The sequence below is a fragment of the Tachysurus vachellii genome, chromosome 11, assembly GCF_030014155.1.
Source record: "Tachysurus vachellii isolate PV-2020 chromosome 11, HZAU_Pvac_v1, whole genome shotgun sequence".
NCBI classification, from domain to species: Eukaryota; Metazoa; Chordata; class Actinopteri; order Siluriformes; family Bagridae; genus Tachysurus; species Tachysurus vachellii.
Window position 1 is genome coordinate 19,204,251 of NC_083470.1, and position 18,820 is coordinate 19,223,070.

Below are 18,820 nucleotides of genomic sequence, written 5' to 3' on the forward strand. Positions count from 1 at the left end.
TGTTTAAATTGTTAGTCAGTTTTTGCCAGCTGGTAGCAATGCTACATCACAGGTCATTTGTTTTTAAGAACAGTAGGACCATGAAAAAAGTTCTCACACAGTTACTGATAAAATTTGTCAGCTTATAAGGAAAGTTGAGAATAACTTTCTTATCTGGCAAAAATGGCCTACCAGCTTGATTAAGCTATTCATGTCTGTTTTGGCACATTTCTTCACATTATTTGTACAGAATCATGGTGCTATTCTTAAACTGAGCTCTTCCAATAAATGAAAAGTAATGCTCAAGAAGTTTAGACCTCATAATTTACCGGGTTCTCTTAAATGTTCAGTCCACTGGGTCGTCTCGGGCCCCTGTCTAATCATTTTAAACTCGGAATCATCTCCATCTACGTCCATTCCGGTATCTCCGCACACATAACATTGATTGAACGTATTTACTCTAGTGCTGCTTTTGTGTATTGTCTTTTGTGTATTGTCTTGTATTTTTTTATCCTGCACTGTCGTGTTTGTCTTGTCATGAACTGTTTGCACCAGCCTGCACAGATGCACTTAATGTATCTAGGAATAACTTACAGTACTACGTCTTTAGCTCTGTCTTTGTTTTATGTAGCACCTTGATCCTGGAGAAACGTTGTCTCATTTCACTGTGTACTGCAACAGCTATATATGGTTAAAATGACAATAAAAGCTTATTGACTTGACTATGTAAGCTATTCATAGTCTATTGCAGTGATTCTAAAAGATACCCAATTTCCACCTATTTGCCTGGAGCTTTGATGCAGTAATGTTATCTGCTGCACCACCATGGAAGAATTTTATGAATCTAACCATATTCAATTATGTAGCACGTTAGGCAAATGTGCACCGTGTTACTTATTGGAACCATGACTGCTTATTATTCCTGTACCTACATTTACATTTACAGCATTTAGCAGACACCCTTATCCAGAGTGACTTACAATTTTTTTTTATTTCAATTTATACAACTGAGCAATTAAGGGTTAAACAGTGGCAGCTTAGTGGACCTGGGATTCGTACTCATGACTTTTCGGTCAGTCGTCCAACACCTTCACAACTAGGCTACCACATCCCCTTACCACATCCACATACCTACCACGCAACACCTAAACCATTAATACTGGATTAATAAATAGTTATGAAATGTTTTGTATGTTTGTTTTACCGTATGTTAACATTGCTGGATGGAACACTGGGGTATTGGGTAAGGGTTCTTTGTTTTGATACTGAGCTTGGGTTAATTTCCTGTTACTGTGTTCTCCTCATATCTGTGGAGTTTTCCTCCAAGTTCTCTGTTTCAGGTAATGGATCTAGTAAATTGTTTAATATGTGTATATATATATATATATATATGGCTACATGTTTTTGGGGTGATTTAGGTGAGCTTGTGAGAAAGGGCTTCTGTCTAGCCATGATACTCCATAACCCAGACATGTAATGAATATGATAGACATCTTGCTACATGCAGAGGGTAATCAAAACTTGTCAGTTAATCTTGTAGCTCAGTTAATGTTGCTTTTATATAATTAATTTATTTTGGGGGTTACTGTAGTGCTAATTATAAATGGGTGTGCAATTTGGTTATTGAAACTTTTTTATTTTTCCTATTTCCCCCTAAAAAAGATTCTTTTCCACTTAATTTTTATACATTGTAATTTCACATTGAGTGTAGAAAAGGTCCTTACATGATTTTATCTTGATTTTTTTCTGTTTTCTGCCACAAAAACATGCCATTTTAACAGGCAGACTTTTTATATTCATTGTAAATATAAAGTACATATCATAAAGCTAAATAGCATAGCAACAGCGTTTTGTGCTGTCTAAGCTTCCATGCTCCATTCCGTGCTCTAACTAGTAAACTTACAGAGTAATTAGACTCACAGTGAAGCCTGTTTTAGCTCAAGTGGCCAAATCAGCTGTCTGAGATATTGCAGCAATGAGATATTTCACATGGTTCAGTATAAATGAATGCCACATCAATGCTGCACCTACTAACTCTGCAGTAGTGAATTTTGCTCCACAGCACAGGTTCTTATCCTTGGTAATGGCATGCCCCGTGTCCTGTAGATTTCCCAGTTCTTATACAGTAAGGAAAACAGTAAACTGCTCAGGACAGGATCAGGGAACATCTGCTCTTTAGGTTAGTAAGTATTATTCTTGTTAATCTAATGAAACCATATCTAATGATAAAATTAAGCTCAAAAGATCCATTATGATATTGCACAAATTAAGGGTGATGTGTGATTTCATCCAATATTAGGTAGAGTTTTGATGGGTTTAGAATAAGAATGAGACTACGACTTTTTTCTTTAATTATTGCCTAACCAATTGTAGAAGTCTAAACATTTTTGGGTCTTATAACTCATGGCACCATTTACTTCCCAATCCCATGTTTACCAAAATAGCATGTAGTAATTGAAGACTAGCTCACTTTCAAAGTGCTTCAGTAAAAGATACTCATCATTCAACACGTTAGTTGCATCATGTGCCCAGCTTTCAAAGTGTATAATTGTGCTGTTATGTGCTTACCTCTTACACTCATATAGTTTCAGGCAATCCTCACTGAGACCCACCCCCTGTGGAGGTGTTCTACAGGGTTGTGTTCAAGATCCACTGTTCCTTTATGAGGAAAACAAAAGGAGCAAAATGAAAGGCAGGCAGTCAGGGGACCGTTGTCAAATCTGAGGGAGGCAGGGGAGGGAGTCAGTCTCCAACCCATAGCTAATTATCGCCAGCAGCATGAGTGAGATATTACTCCACAGAGACGATGAAGTGAGTTGGGTAGCATCGTTACTTAGAGACCTGGAACACAATATACCCTGATTCATTAACCAGTGGGTCCAGAGGGCTGCTATCATCCCACATACAAACACTTTACCAAGGACAGAGGACCTCCTCCAGGAGTTCTTCTCAGGTAAGGATGGGGCAGCCACCTCAAGTGCAAGGGCCCTTGAGTATGACATAAGAGAATTCTCCAGAATCTTGCTTCAAAAACAAAAACACTTGCAAATGAGGTGTGGACTAAGCTTTGATTTTTGAGCTTTGACTTTTGAGCTTTGATTTCTGTTTATTTAAAATTTGGGAATGATATATTGGTAATGGACTCTGGCATCCAATCTAGGCTGTATTTCTGTTAATAACAGAAACTAGCCAATAATATTACAGAGATCATTCACAATTACTACCATAGTGATAATGATTAAACCAATTGTAAATGTAGACTACATGATATTTTGAGTTTTTTCCATATGGAATGCTCTCTGAATGAGTTGTGGCACAAATCATAAAAAGAAATTTGATCTCTAGAAACTTAGAAACTTGGATTATTGAATTTTTTTCATATGTAGTTTGTAGTGGAAGTGGCTCAGTTGTGAATGTCAAATATGCAGCACATTAAATATTATAGAATCATCTGAACTGCTCAGAACCAAACAAATGTCTCAAAACAAATAGCATGGTACTTGAATCATGAAACATTGTGCCCTGAAAAGTACTGGAAAATTCTTGACTTGACCTGAACCTCAGTAAGTGTGCACTATATTTACCATTTCAAATGGCTGAACTGAGTACTATGAGTGCTGTGATCCAGATTGCTTAGTTAAGGCCAAAAAGTCCTATCTAAAACTGTAAACTGTAAAACCGCATTACAGGCCTTATATTGTAAGTGGCAAAGATACACAGCATCTGATGAAGTTTCTGGCAGACAGCAATTAATGCTTTCTAAATGGATTACTTACTATACACAGTGTAAAAAAGATTCCCTATAGGAGTCACACAAGAAAGGCTGACATTATTGATATTATTACATGATAAAGGTGATCAGTCAGAATAACTGTGTTGGACCCAAACCATGCCAGCAATGTCCTCCCACATATAGCACACTCATATAATATTCTGATATAATTGCAGCACTACAGCTCTGACTAGGACTCAGCTGGAAAGAACTATGATCTAAAAACACGTAAGCATAATCGTGTTGAGATTTAGTTGCCTGGGATACTTTCTGTAAATGCACTGGGTACATTGGGCTGCTTCACAGAGCATCCCTGGGGATCCTGTTAGCAAGGCAGTGTGATACTGCAGAACGCATGTAGGATGCAACACATTTATGGTCCAGTGAACGAAAACAGCAAATAAACAAATGTATATATAGATATAGATATATTATTATCTCTCTCTCTCTCTCTCTCTCTCTCTCTCTCTCTCTCTCTCTTATATATGTGTGTATATATATATATATATATATATATATATATATATATATATATATATATATATATATATATATATATATATATATATATATATATATATATATATATATATATACATAATCTTATATATACACAATACATATACATATATATAATCTTAGCTTGATAAACCAACATAGTAAAAAGGAACATGCAATACTAACGCTGCTAGCACACAAAGCTGCCGTTGTGGAACAAGCATCAGAATAGTATACAATAAGAATCACACTCATCTAGAACATGGAACAATGTAGCAATGTTCATAATAGTCATTATACATAAGAAGTGCATCTTCCAAGAGGCTTTGAACGTAATGGCATGTTGGGTTACAAATTAAGGATAAAAACAAGGTTCACCCTTCCACTTTTCATGGTGGGGCTCACAGTGACAATAGACAGAGAAAACCAGTCCAGAAGACTTTTACATTTACGTTTACATTTAGGAAACAACCTTATCCAGAGAAAATTACATTAGTACTAATTAATAAACACATCCCCATATTGGTTCACTAGGTCAGGGACTGAGTACTTTATTCCACAAACTAGGTCAAGAAATGCATTTTGTACATGTACTCTAAGAGGTGAGGGGTCCAATCAGTCAGTGATAGAGTATTGGTGGGAACATGGTGCAGAGCAGGGTTTGATAGTGTACATTCGTTAAGGTAGTTTAAGGTCCATTTTTGGCTTTGTAGGTTAGTGTATGTCTGATACTGCTCAAGTGGGAACTCACCAGAGGACCTCCTTGCAAGTTACCAAAACAAGAGAACATGTGTAAATTAACAGGGTTGTTACTGCAGCCCTCCATACTGGACATCTTACATGCTAGCCATCTAAATGACATTGCGAGTTTGAGATGATCTTGAAATGGTGATCTTGAGTGGCTCCAGTGGTGGGTCTTGGGAACCCATATTTGGGCTGTGTAAACTTAGTCATCTTGTAACCGTCATGTGATTGTTCAGGCCACTTTGCATGAGCTCTCCTATTAGATCTGATCAACTATGGAGGTACTGCTGGGAGTGTTAGCTTCTGGTGACATCACTCTCACTCTGAGGTTAATGCAAATACACAAGCTCTTTCACTATTTCAAAGTCTTGATCCATAAAATGGCCTGACAATATTCACCACAAATGTAATTCTCAATTGGCCATTAGTATATCCCATTACACTATGTATTTAAAACAAATTCAGACAAATTGAAATAAATATCTTATCCTGTACTACTTAGTCTGTTACAGTATATGATATTTACTTCCATTTACAGTCTAAGTAATGCTATCATAAGACATTATAAAAAAAGTTAGTCCTTTATCACAACAGAAATGTCCAATGTAGTGCATAAAAAAAGACTGATATTGCATGTTGATAAGCTTATAATAACCTTGCTTTTTATAGCAGGGTCGATATGTGGTAATCTGATTTGGAGTAATCTGCTCCAATCTGGCATAAATGCTGACCGCATGCCTCTTTCCCTCTAATGGGCCACTCCTATTGGCTGAGCCTCAGCTTTACTGATATATGCTGTCAACCTAGAGCATGTCATATTGACATTCAACTAGACACATTTCTACATAGTCTATACATTCCAAGCTGAATTTGCTCACTAAAATGTAATGTAGTAATATTTAGTACACAACAGCCCAGAATGATAGAACAAGTTATAATACAGTTTAGAAGAGAAACAGAAAGATTATATTAAAAGCTTATATACTACGTAAGTCATATTAAGTACAGTTAGTACAAGTAAAACTAGGAGTGTTGAATGCATTTGCTTACCTGATTCAACTTGGAGTCAAATTAGCTAGCCTCGTAGTAGAGTTTTGAAAATAGAGCTGTGTATTAATTTATTCTACTACTGCTGATCTTAGCTAAAAGCTAGAGAAGCAATCGACCTTTTAACAAATATTATATAACAATCCATTTTAAACTCACGGTTTCCTAATTATACATCTTCCTGATTAGTTTCAATATAATTAATTCATTTATTTATTCAGAATAATTCATATTATTTACTGAATAATACACCTAAAGATGAAAAACTAAATAACCACCTGAAAAAAGCGTTAAGGGGTTAAACAAGGTATAATTATATGCAGGCTGAAGTTGTCTGGGTTGCAGCTTAATGTTCTTATGTACTTGTGTAAGATGCCTGAACCTAAATCTCTCAAACGGCACTCAATATTATGAGCCAGGCGTGTGCTGTATTGCCAAACACGTGTATTTTGTATTCTTATGGACAAGAAACCACTTCATACACCATTATTAATTGATTTTTGTGTTACTGTATTCACATGCAATGAAGGAGAGATGTAACAATGCAGAATATTTTTTTTTCCAAATGGTGGCTGGCAGATAAATAAGAAACCTTTGCATGAATAGTCCAGTCAGAGAAAAGGGAAACATAATGTTAATAAATGATGTTTTATCTAACCTACAAAAACATTTTTAAATATTTTTACTTGCATAAATACATCTGACATGAAAGTACCATCTATGCATTATCTCTAAATTTGCTCCCTTCTACAATTCCATAAATAAATAAATAGAAATGTTAATTTCTAACAGTAGTTAACTATACAATGTTTATTTTGAACTTTTATATTCCTGTAAAATTTCTGTATGACGTCTATCGTAAAAGGTCCCATGCAATAAAATTAATATCGAATTAACGATACAATTGAATTGAACCTGTGAGATCAATTACATCTTAGTGTTACACTTTGCCGTGTTTATTCTATTTTTAACAAATGTCTATCTTATCTCACCTGAGCAATGATTCTAAAGGGGTTTAGCTAGAATTCTGTGTACTATACTATAACATCTATCCTGCTGTTGAAGCAAACAAGCGAATAACGCCTGGATGATGTAAAAGGTGTATCATGTGAAGAAAGAGTGCTCTCAGACTCCCCCTTCTGTCTGCCTAGCCGAGGAAACTGATGAAAGTGATACCGTAAACTCATCATTAAAAGTAACAACACATACAGCATAGGTACTAGTTATTTTTAAATGATATATAACAATAAACATAAATAACAATAAAATAAGTAAGTTTTAGAATTTATATGTCTCTGAAGTTTATCCAGGAAGTTTGTGCTGGGACGTGAAGGCCATGAGTGTGACGCTGTACAGTTCAGTCTGGTCTCCTTTCAAAATCAGCGGAACACACAGCTGTACTACCTTGTTGGGCTGGAACACACACACACACACACACACACACACACAAATAAATAAATATATCAGTGACAACTGATAAAATTTAAATATATCTACAGAGACAACGTTTTGTAGAAATGTCTTCATAATAATTGGATCCACTTTTTAAGTCAGTTGAACTATTGCTGATTTGATTCTTGACACATGATATATAAATCTTCAGTCAAATCTGCCATGTATTCTTGGCATTATCACCTGAGTTTGATGTTTCTGCAGTAAGGTAATGATCAGGCTGTCTCATTGGCATAATGGTAAAATTATTACAGTACACTAATGTTTGTGGCTGACTGGCAGCATTACATGAAATTCATTATTCGTTTTTGCAAACCATGAAGACGTGTCTAAATTCTTAACTTTGAGAAATAGATAAATTTCACGCAAGAAAAAAAATCTTCTACTTTAAGATTTTCCCATTAACGCAATGACAGCGAATCATCTGTTTCCACCTAACTTTATCCTCGGCATCCTTTACTCTCGCACCAATTACCTTCATATCCCCTTTCAACACATCCATATATCTCCTCTTTGGCCCTCCACTTGACCTCTTACCTGGCAGCTCCATCTCCAACATCCTTCTACCAATATAACCATCTCCCTCCTCTGTACATGTCCAAACCATCTCAATCTATCCTCTCTGACCTTGTCCCCAAAACAGCCAACCTTAGGTGATGTGTTCCTAATCCTGTCCATCCTCGTCACTCCTAAAGAGAACCTCAACATCCTCATCTCTGCTACCTCCATCTCTGTCTCATGTCTTTTCCTCACTGATACAGTCTCTAACCCATACAGCAGAGCTGCTCTTTCTACTCTGTTGTACACCGTTTCTTTGATTCTTGCTGACACTCTTCTGTCACACAACACTCCTGACACTTTTCTCCACCCACGTAACCTCTTTTCAACACTTCCTGTCACACTGGAAGGTTGACCCCAAATACTTGAATGCCTACACCTTCTTGACCTCAGCCCCTCTTTAACCTCACTGTTCTACTTCCCTCGATCTCGCTCCTACACATGTATTCTGTCTTAAATAACGACTCGCATGTTTAAATTTGGCATGTTTTAAGCCGGATGTCCTTCCCTTCCTGGGACAGGCACAGAAATCACTGGCTTGCAACCCCTGTGGCTAGAGTCGAGAAAATAAAATATATAGGATTATTATAACTTCTTAACTATTATACAAGTACAATTTATTGGTATATTCCTAGAGGGTTTTACTGTACCGGATTCTAAAACATCTACCTAGTGTGTTTAGGGAAGAGAGTTGGTAAAGGCATACGGCATGTAATTGGGGTTAACTTTGTTAATCACTTGCATTGGTGTGTTCTATTACTAGTTTAAAGACAAATAAATAATAATAAAAAAAAACCAACTAGAGCTCAAAATGCCTAAAACTGCTTATTGCAAAGAATCAGCCATTTCCAAATAGACCTGGAATTTATTTAGATGAATTAAGCTACTTAATGTATCTTAAGAGTCCGAGATGATCCTGAAATGGTGATCTTGAGTGGTTTGAGTGTTTAAAACATTTAGACAGTGTGTTAAATTATGTTTGACTTTTAGCTGTACAAATTAGCCGTGTAAATTCAGCATGCTATTTTATTGCTTAGTCACCATAAGTTTCCAAGCCTTTGTGAATTGTGAACTAATACTTTTAGAGACCCCAACATTCCTTGTGCTTAAACAGTATAATGTGCATTTGGAATATAACCACACACATACACACAACACACACACACACCCAACCCCAAATAGGAGCTTTTTCCCTTTGTTTTCTATAGATAGGAATATTTTGTAGCTCTAAACAGATGAAGATATGTGCTTGTTATAAGTGCATACAGTGTGTCCAGCAGGTGGGGTCCAAGTGATAGTGATGGTACGTCTATGACCTGCATCCACACTTCCTTTGGTGGGGTCCACGCTGAACCCATGCTGCTGAAGACCAGCTATGTTCTCCCATGAAAACTCTCCATTCTGCATGGTATGAGAACAGGAGACATGATGAGAAGAGACAAACAGAGAAGCAGGGAGAAAAGATAAGACAAAAGAGAGGACGAAAAGTGTAAGATATTTAAATTCCAGAATTTAAATAATTAATTTTGGCAATGTGTGAAATATGAGAGTGTGTTCAGGTCTGAGAGATCCAATGTGAAGCGTACCTTCTTGTGTGTTTGTGTGCTGTGGATGCAGCCCACCTCCAACTCCCGCACTGCCGCTGTCACCTGGTCCTCACGATACACACATCTCAGAGTCAGCAAGATAGGTGTGGGCAGCTTCTTCCTCTCTGTGTGTGCGCGTGTGTGTGTTTGGGGGGGCAATAAAGAGACAATGACATTAATCAACAAATAACAGCAAACCTTTAAAATAAGAGATATTTGTCTGGAAATGTCACATGAGCTAGTTTGAGCTAGTTTATTTTACGTACCTGTGTGTTCTGCTTCACCTGCTCTGTATATGTTTGGAGGGATGAGTGATTCAGAGCTCATGTCTAACGGATCACCACCGCAAACAAACATGGTGTGACATCGTGCTGCACCCCGTAACTCCAGATCACACACTGTTTGCTGTCTCACACACACACACACACACACACACACACACACAAATTCTTAAAGTTTACAAGACACTACAAATATGCAACTTGTCAGCAATGACTCAAGTAGGTACCTATAAGACACAGCATACTGTACATGTGTAAATAAATGTGTGGACATTTTACAGAGAAACCAAAAAGCAGTAACTCCTCTGTCCTGAAGAATTTCCTGTGCTGGAAAACATCACAAAGCACCGTTGCTTATACCAAAGAATCCTTCAATAAATGTTACATAAACATCTCCTAAAAAACTTCACCACATGAATTATACAGTGTTTAGAAAAGTCTACACACATCTGCTAAATATCCTGGCTGCGTAAGTGTGTAGTGTACGTCACTGACTGAAAATCACGTCACTGATGACCGGTGTATGATAATTATTTTGATGTACATAATTATTTTGAGTACATTACACATTATTTTGAGTACACTACACACATCTGCTAAATATCCTGGCTGCGTAAGTGTGTAGTGTACTCAAAATAATGTGTTTTAAATAACAAAGTTATTTATTAAGTAATAAAGTGATTTTCTGAACTTTTTGATTTCATCTGACTGATAAAATCATGAAAGGTATCGTTAAGAAAAGGTGTATAAAAGAATTTCCTTAATATTAGATTTACTATTAAACACTGTGATAGCCATCATCGGCATTCATTATCAATAGGGCACCACAGTGACAGAACAGGATGCCTTACCATAATTGACTAAAGGACAAGACGTAACTTTAGTAATTGCTGATTACTTTCTGCATGTGACAACAATCTCTCATATTCTTTACATGACTGGGTTCTGGAGTATGGTGGCTAGATGGAAGCCCAGGCTTGACTAGATCCAGGTTTGACTAAATCACTCCAAACCACGTGGCAAACTGTTTCATGATCCTCTGAGACCAATTCCAAAAGGTATGTTACCCACCATACCCAGGGTGTACATTATAGCTGTATTTAGTGCAAAACCTCAGGAGTCTGCCAGTAAGCTGAAGATGAAAGAGAATTTCCCCTTTTGCATGACAATGACCTAAAGCATACATCTAAATCAAGAAGCAACGGCTTAGCCAAAGTATCCGTGTTTCTGATTCTGATCTAGCCAGAACTCAGACTCTTGATAGACTCTTAATTATAAAATCAAATGGTGCGTCAACAAAAAATTAATCACAAAAACCTGCCATTTTCTACACGGGTGTGTAGACTTATGTATATATATTAACCACACACACACACACACACACACACACACACACACACAAACACCTCTCTTCAGATATAATGTGCTTATACTTAGAATTTCATTCAATCTTCCATTCCCTTTTTTTGACTCAGACCTGGATGTGTAAATCTTTATATGCTTTAATCAAATTATAATTTTTTTTATGCCACTGCATGTGAATTTAGTGCCTGAAGATCTCTCACATGGTTCATAAGCTGTACATGGAGTACATCTCTGTAATGTAGACTCTCGTGATCAGGCTGGAACGTCACAGTGATGTCCTGAGTTTCACCGGGGGCAATAGTGCCTTCTGGAGGCGACACACTGAACACACTCTGACCGCTGTAATTCTGAGTGCCTGTTAGAAACAACAGAAAAAATAATGATCGAGATATGTGTCAAAGCTATACATCGTTTTAGAGCTTACAATAATTAGCGCTGGTCACAGTAGGTATACACTGTAATGGCACAGCACAGCTCTTTATGGTGGATTTAAGATCTACCAAACCGCATCAGTTAACATATTGTATTATAGTATATCACATCATTATACTTTAATACTTGAACACTTATCCTGTCCTAAGTGTGCAGAGTGTAAGAATATCTGTCTTTGTTCACTTACCTAGAGTTGTGCATGGTGTGTAATATGTAGAGAGAAAATCTGGAAGCAAGCGTGTGTCCTTGTGTTTGGAGATGCTGAGGCTGTCCAACAACACACTGAACTGTACAAGCAGAGCGGAAGCGTTCTGGAGCTGCACATTAATAAAACAGGATGGGATGGAGAAAAAAAAAACAAAAAAATGAGAGCATTACGCACACTAAAATCAGCTGACTCCTTAAATTCTGATCAGTAACACTGAATTATCAACTTGACAGATCAGATTAGTGCTGGGTCACACTACCAATTAACTACTTATTAAAAATACATAAACTCATACAAACACAATCATTCATATCACAGCTAGTAATATCTAAAAGGCCTTTGCACTCATTGCACTTCCTTTCCTATTTTACTTATACAAAGTACCCTAAGGTTGTGGGCTCAAGTTTCGGGCCGGCAATACCACGAGTGAGGTGCCCTTGAGCAAGGCACCAAACCCCCCCAACTGCTCCGGGTGTGTGTTCACGGTGTGTGTGTGCACTCTGGATGGGTTAAAGGCAGAGAACCAATTCTGAGTATGGGTCACCATACTTAGCTGTATGTCACTTCACTTCACCTTACTGTATGTCACTTCACTATCAAGTACCTGCATTTATGCTGCTAACATGTATTATATGTTTATATTTTCACTGTAATTCTATAACTGTCCTTCGTCGTGTCGAATGTTTTGATTTAGTAACTATTGTGCTATCTTGTGCTGTTTGGACATTTATATATTTCTGTATAAGTGTAGTCTCATGTAGTTCTGAAGAAGAAGAAGTCTTTATTTAGTCATCACTAGGGTTGCAAAATTCCGGGAATTTTCAAGGCTGGAAACTTTCCATGGGAATTAACGGGAATATATGGGAATTAACAGGAATATATGGGAATAAACTCAAAAATTCAAAAAAAATTCAAAGTTGCCTATAACAAGGAACTTAAATGTAGTTTAAAAAAATCTTGCAGCATAATTTTGTTTAAAACAACAAGATTTAATGCAATTTAAGTTGAATCTGTACCCTGCATTCCTCGGTCACTTGCACACAGCACACTGCTTACTGGAGGGCCATTGAGGCCAAACCCCCTGCATGTGCTTGCATTCTTCCATAACATGCACAGTAACACTTTATTTTAGGGTCATTTAACTTGTTGCTTATTATCATGAATATTAATAGAATATTGGCTATTTATTAATACTTATTAAGCACATATTAATGCCTTATTCTGCATGACCTTATTCTACATTCTTAATTGTACCCAATACCTAAACTTAATAACTACCTTACTAACTCTTAATAAGCAGTAAATTAGGAGTGTTACCACATGCACAGATTATTTGATGACCCTCCCCCCTCGCACACTCACTCCCCCCCGAAATTAAAAAAACATCCTCCATATATCACTTAAGGGGGGATCACCTCCATTTTCCAGGCCTTGACTACCACAGAAGCTTGAGAACAAATGCTTCATTTTACATTTTGATTGGGACTTTTTTAGAAGTGCAAGGGTGGGGGGTGCTTTCATTTTACAGCAATCATAGGGAAATATGTTTATTACAATTATTAAGATTATTATGTTTATTACAAGCATAATAATGTTTATTATGCTTTTGTGTTACTTAATGAAATAATCAATTAAAGTTCTACTTACAATTAAATCAGTCAAGATGTCATTTTTAAAATTTGTATTACCTTGCATGTATGTCTGTTTATGACCAATCAATATGTTTATTCATGTTTGTGTATGATATAGTTTATATACATTTCCTTATAATTCCCATAAATTCCCATAAATTCCCGTAAATTCCCATAAATTCCCGTAAAGTTTCCAATTTGGAATATTCCCAAAATTCCCCAGATTAAGTTCCCGTGTAAAGTTTCCGGAAATTTACCGGAAATTTACCGGAAACTTTCCGCCCCTTTGCAACCCTAGTCATCACATATACATTACGGCACAGTAAACCACATTTCTTTGCATATCCCTGCTTGGTAGGAAGTCGGGGTCAGAGCACAGGGTCAGCCATAATACAGCATGTCTGGAGCAGAGAGGATTATGGGCCAAACAGTGGCAGCTTGGCAGTGCTGGGGTTTAAACCCTGACCTTCTGATCAAATGTGTTCTTTTACAGCTGTATATGTTGGAAATTGATGATTTACTTTCTACGTTAACTTCATATCAGAATGATTTTATGAATGAAGTGAGAGGAAATGTAAGTGTATCATTTAAGTTATACTGAATGAAGAGTATTTATGCATTAGAAATCACAAAAACCTAAACTGACTCACACCTGCAAACGTGCTTGATATTAAAATGAATAATAAGTTCAACTCTGACCTAATAAAACACAGTCACGCCTTCCTTCACCTGTGTCCTTCCATGACCATCATCATTTAATCACATACTTAATAGTAGTGATAGACACAGGCTTACTGGTCAGGTTTAAAAGGATGGCAAGGTTTCAATTGGTTAACTCTGCTATTACCACCAAAAAATACAACCTCTGAATTATTTTCTGTAACTATTAATAAGAAACTAGTCTATCCATTTAGTTTAATGCTTACTAAAGTTAAAAAGTGAACAGTGAAGGAATCCTACAACATGAATTACGGCTGAGGCGTTACCGTAAACACTTGGTTGGTTATCTGTTTCTCTAACACGTAGCCGAAATCCATGATTCGTCCCTCATGATTGCAGTTGACAAGAGATTCGATGCCTTCTCCACACAGCGTGAACTCCAGGGTCATTTTACTGCAGCTCACCTCCAGTATTTCACGATACTGATAAAAATAAAATTAAATCAGCATCACTATCAAAATGACATTAGTTTATTTACAACATACTTTTTCTTTCTCATGGTGACAGACACACATTTCCACTTCCATTTCGAATTTCTATTTAGAAGTCATTTATTAACAAATAGGATCTATTTTTGTTTTCTACCTAAAAGGCACAAGGGATGATTGATTAATTCTAAATATGAAGACAGTCTTGTGAAGCCTTGCTTATTAGACCAACTTATACAGGAATGGATCACTAAACTACTTTAAATCCTTTGTGCACTGAAACACTGGAATCTGTCCAGCTATTTTTGATAGACCTATGTGAGGGTCTGTGAGGGTTTATTGTCTTACACACCACTAGAGATCAGTATTGTTTACCTTTTTAGCAAAAGCCGGCGTAAAGGCCACCAGGAGTGTGTGTGTCGCTCCAGGCTTGACTCCTCTCATCGCGTTCAACACAGCAAAGGGCCCGTTTAAGTCCAGCAGCGAAGACTTCAGCTATAGCTCATGTTAAGAAAAACATATTGCTAGCACAAAAAATAAGACAATCCTAAAATGGCATACAGATCAAGCTAGTCAGCTATCAGTTTCAACAAAATCTTTGCTTGTTGGCAGACAATACAAATAAATGTTTTTCAACTCAAATTTCAGCATACTCAACAATTTACTCAAAAAATGATACCACAGCTATTGATTCTAAATGCTTGATTCTAATCAGTCAAAAAGTGTTGATTCATTTAACATAACAACAGAATGAGGAATAGATTAAAAACATAATCATTAATACGCTGAAGCCATTTCTGAGGAGTTATTTCTATAATATTTATATTATATTAATATAATATAATAATCTAATATAATTATATTAATATAATATAATATAATATAATATTAATATTTACAGAGTCTTCGGTGGTAGCATTTTTTAAGAAGCAGTGGGTTTTTTTGTCAGCAGAAAGACTTCAGGACAGACAAGCTGTGTTATTTTTGTTCTAATAATTGTAAAAATACAGTACAAAAGGGGAAACTGAGTCAATAACCATTTCTAGCTGTAACTTAAGTGATAACAAGAACTAATTTGAACTAAGAACATGGAAGTTCAACAACATTAAATGTAACATCTTAATAGTCTTGAGTTTAATGTCTGTTGCTTATAGTTTAAATGGGGTCAATGGGGAGGTGTTAATGTGTTAAAGTATGTATGTATGCATGTACTGTATCTATCTATCTATCTATCTATCTATCTATCTATCTATCTATCTATCTATCTATCTATCTATCTATCTATCTAATTGAATTTTTTTAAAAAGTAAGTAGTATCTGTAAGATATTAATAAATTCAGATGATGTACAAAACAACAGGAACTACATGTGATAATATTATTACTACTACTACTACTACTACTACTACTACTACTACTACTAATAATAATAATAATAATAATAATAATAATAATAATAATAATAATAAGAAGAAGTTGCTTTAACGTCTGCTTCAGAAGGATACCTGAACAAACTCTGAACAAATGTTCTGGATTGTCACCTTTTTCAAAACCTTCTGGCCTAAAGCAAAGAAAACAATATATAAGAATAAAAAACATTAATCCCTCCCAATTGACTCAAGCAGCAGCAATAAAGAATCAATATTTCTACACAGGCAGATCTATCTTACCGACTGCCACCTGGTTGAAATTGATGGTGGTTTCACCGTTGTCAGAGACGATCATCAGCATGGGTCGAACAGCAGGGCAATGCAACTCCAGGTACAGTGTGTTATATGGGCTGTGTAACAAGAGTTCCATTTTTATTAACCCAGCTCTGCCCTCAAGCATACTGACACAAGAACATATTAAAGTAATTCTTTACTAGTCAGCGCACTGCACAATTCTCCCCAAAATTTGGGGAAATATGCCTCATATCCAGATGATCAAGACCAATGGGAGAACATTTTTCGGGAAACAACCAAAGGGTTTCTGTTTCTTTTATTTGGAAAAACCGTCAGAATTGTTTGCAATGCCCAGTACCTTGCCTTACATCTACTGAAAAGCTTCCTGTTAACATTTTTCATGTTAAAATGAATGTGGTCAAAAATATGAGTAAACATCTACAGTGGACGATGCGTGCATCAGTCAAACACATATACAGTGTCGCTTGAAATGTTGTGAACCCTTTAGAAATTTCTGTACCATCAGATTTTCACACAAGTCCTAAAAGTATACAAAGTGAACTGAATCAAACAAATGAGCCAAAATATTATACTTCGTCATTTAATTATTGAGAAATATGATCCAGCATTACATATTTGTAACTTGCACAAGTATGTGAACCTTTGATTTCAGTATCTGTTGTGAGCCCTTGTGCAGCAATAACTGTAAGTAAAGTGTCCGGTATCTTTTGATCATTCCTTCACAATGTCTTGAAAGAAATTTATCTCATTCCTCAGTACAGAAGATCTTAAACACTGGGATTTTGAAGGTTGTCCTCACATGAACTGCTTGCTTCAGGTCCTTCCACAATTTTGCTTTTGGATTAAGCTTATGACATTGACTTGGCCATTCTCAAACATTATTTTTGTTCCTCTTTAATCATACTTTGGTACACAGACTTGTGTGCTTTTCCTTGTTGTCTTGGTGTATGACCTATTTTCTCTTAAGATGCAGTTCATGGACAGATGTCCTGCCATTTTCCTAGAATTCACTGGTATAATTCTGAATACACTGTTCCATCAATGATGGCAAACTGTCCTGGCACAGATGGCCCAATACAGGCCAAAAGCATGATACTACCACCATGTTTCACAGACGGTACAAGGTTCTTACAGTGGAATTCAGTATTTTCCTTTCTCCAAAAATAAGCCTTCTCATTTTAAACCAAAAAGTTTTATTTTGGTCTCATTCCTCCACAATTTTCTTTTACAACAGTCTTCTGGCTTGCCCACATGACCTTTAGCAAACTTTATGGGTAGCAATGTTCTTTTTGGAGAGTAGTGGCTTTCTCCTCGCAACTCATAACCTGCAGGCTCATAAACATTAACATTAGCCAAAGTAAAAGAGACCTTTATTTGCTTAGAAGTTACTCTGGGTTCCTTTCTGACCCCAACAGACTATTACATGTCTTGCTTTTGGAGTGATCTTTGTTGGTTGACCACATCTGGAGAGGGTAGCAGTGGTCTGGAATTTCCCCCATTTGTCTGACTATAGCTTTGTGGAGTCCAAACACTTTGAAGATAATTTTTTAACCTTTTCCAGCCTGATGAACAACAATAACACTTTTTCTGAAGGCCTCAGAAATCTCCATTTTTTGTGCCATAATCCACTTCCACAAACACGCAGCATGAACACCAGACTCTGATATATCTCTGTTCTTTAAATACAATAGGACACTCACAGAGACCTGATTTTGATTGTCATCTCATTGACTGAAATCAGATTTGAATTTGACCTTGAAAGTAAATACTAATCCTAGAGGTTCACATACTTTTAACTCTCACAGAACATTTTCCTGAATAAAAAAATTACCAAGTATAATATTTGTGTCTACTTTGTTTGATTGGGTTCACTTTGTCTACTTTTGGGACCTGTGTGAAAGCTTGAACATGCTCTGGGTCATATTTATGTAGAAATATAGAAATTTCTAAAGGGTTCACATACTTTAAAGCGACACTATATATGTTGCTTGAAAGTTTGTGAACCCTTTATATATATATATATATATATATATATATATATATATATATATATATATATATATATATATATATACAGTGATGCCTCGAGATACGAGTGCTCTGACAAACGAATTTTTTGAGATACGAGCTGTGATTCGACCAAATTTTTGGCTTGAGATACGAGCAAATTTTTGAGATACGAGCATCCGAGCCGCCGCCGCCGAAACAAAGATCCCCAACAACCACGTGTGCTCGGTTTCCCCCGTCTCACTCGGTTAAAGCCGCCTTCACACTGCACACGACAAACGACGCCGATAAACAGGAAGTCATTCATTTCCTATGGAGAGTCGCAAAGGCGCTGCGTGAGGTGCCGACCATCTGCGGATCCGCAATGTTCGGATCCGTATTAAGCGTTGGATCTGTTAAAAAAATTTAACTTGTGCGACTACACCGCA

The 18,820-nt window shown here is 36.5% G+C and overlaps 1 protein-coding gene across 1 annotated transcript in view; it reads right to left on the bottom strand.

Annotated features, from left to right (window-relative positions):
• Positions 1-7,334: 7,334 nt before the first annotated feature.
• cfap74 (cilia and flagella associated protein 74) overlaps positions 7,335-18,820 on the bottom strand; it is a 47,967-nt gene continuing 36,481 nt past the window's right edge. The window contains exons 30-39 of the mRNA XM_060881611.1: positions 16,371-16,480; positions 16,206-16,261; positions 15,077-15,196; positions 14,540-14,695; positions 11,902-12,031; positions 11,483-11,637; positions 9,903-10,041; positions 9,637-9,761; positions 9,317-9,451; positions 7,335-7,453 (exon numbers count right to left, since the gene is read on the bottom strand). Of these exons, the coding sequence (XP_060737594.1) occupies positions 7,343-7,453; positions 9,317-9,451; positions 9,637-9,761; positions 9,903-10,041; positions 11,483-11,637; positions 11,902-12,031; positions 14,540-14,695; positions 15,077-15,196; positions 16,206-16,261; positions 16,371-16,480 (1,237 nt within the window). The 3' untranslated portion in view covers positions 7,335-7,342. The remainder of the gene's footprint in view (positions 7,454-9,316; positions 9,452-9,636; positions 9,762-9,902; positions 10,042-11,482; positions 11,638-11,901; positions 12,032-14,539; positions 14,696-15,076; positions 15,197-16,205; positions 16,262-16,370; positions 16,481-18,820) is intronic.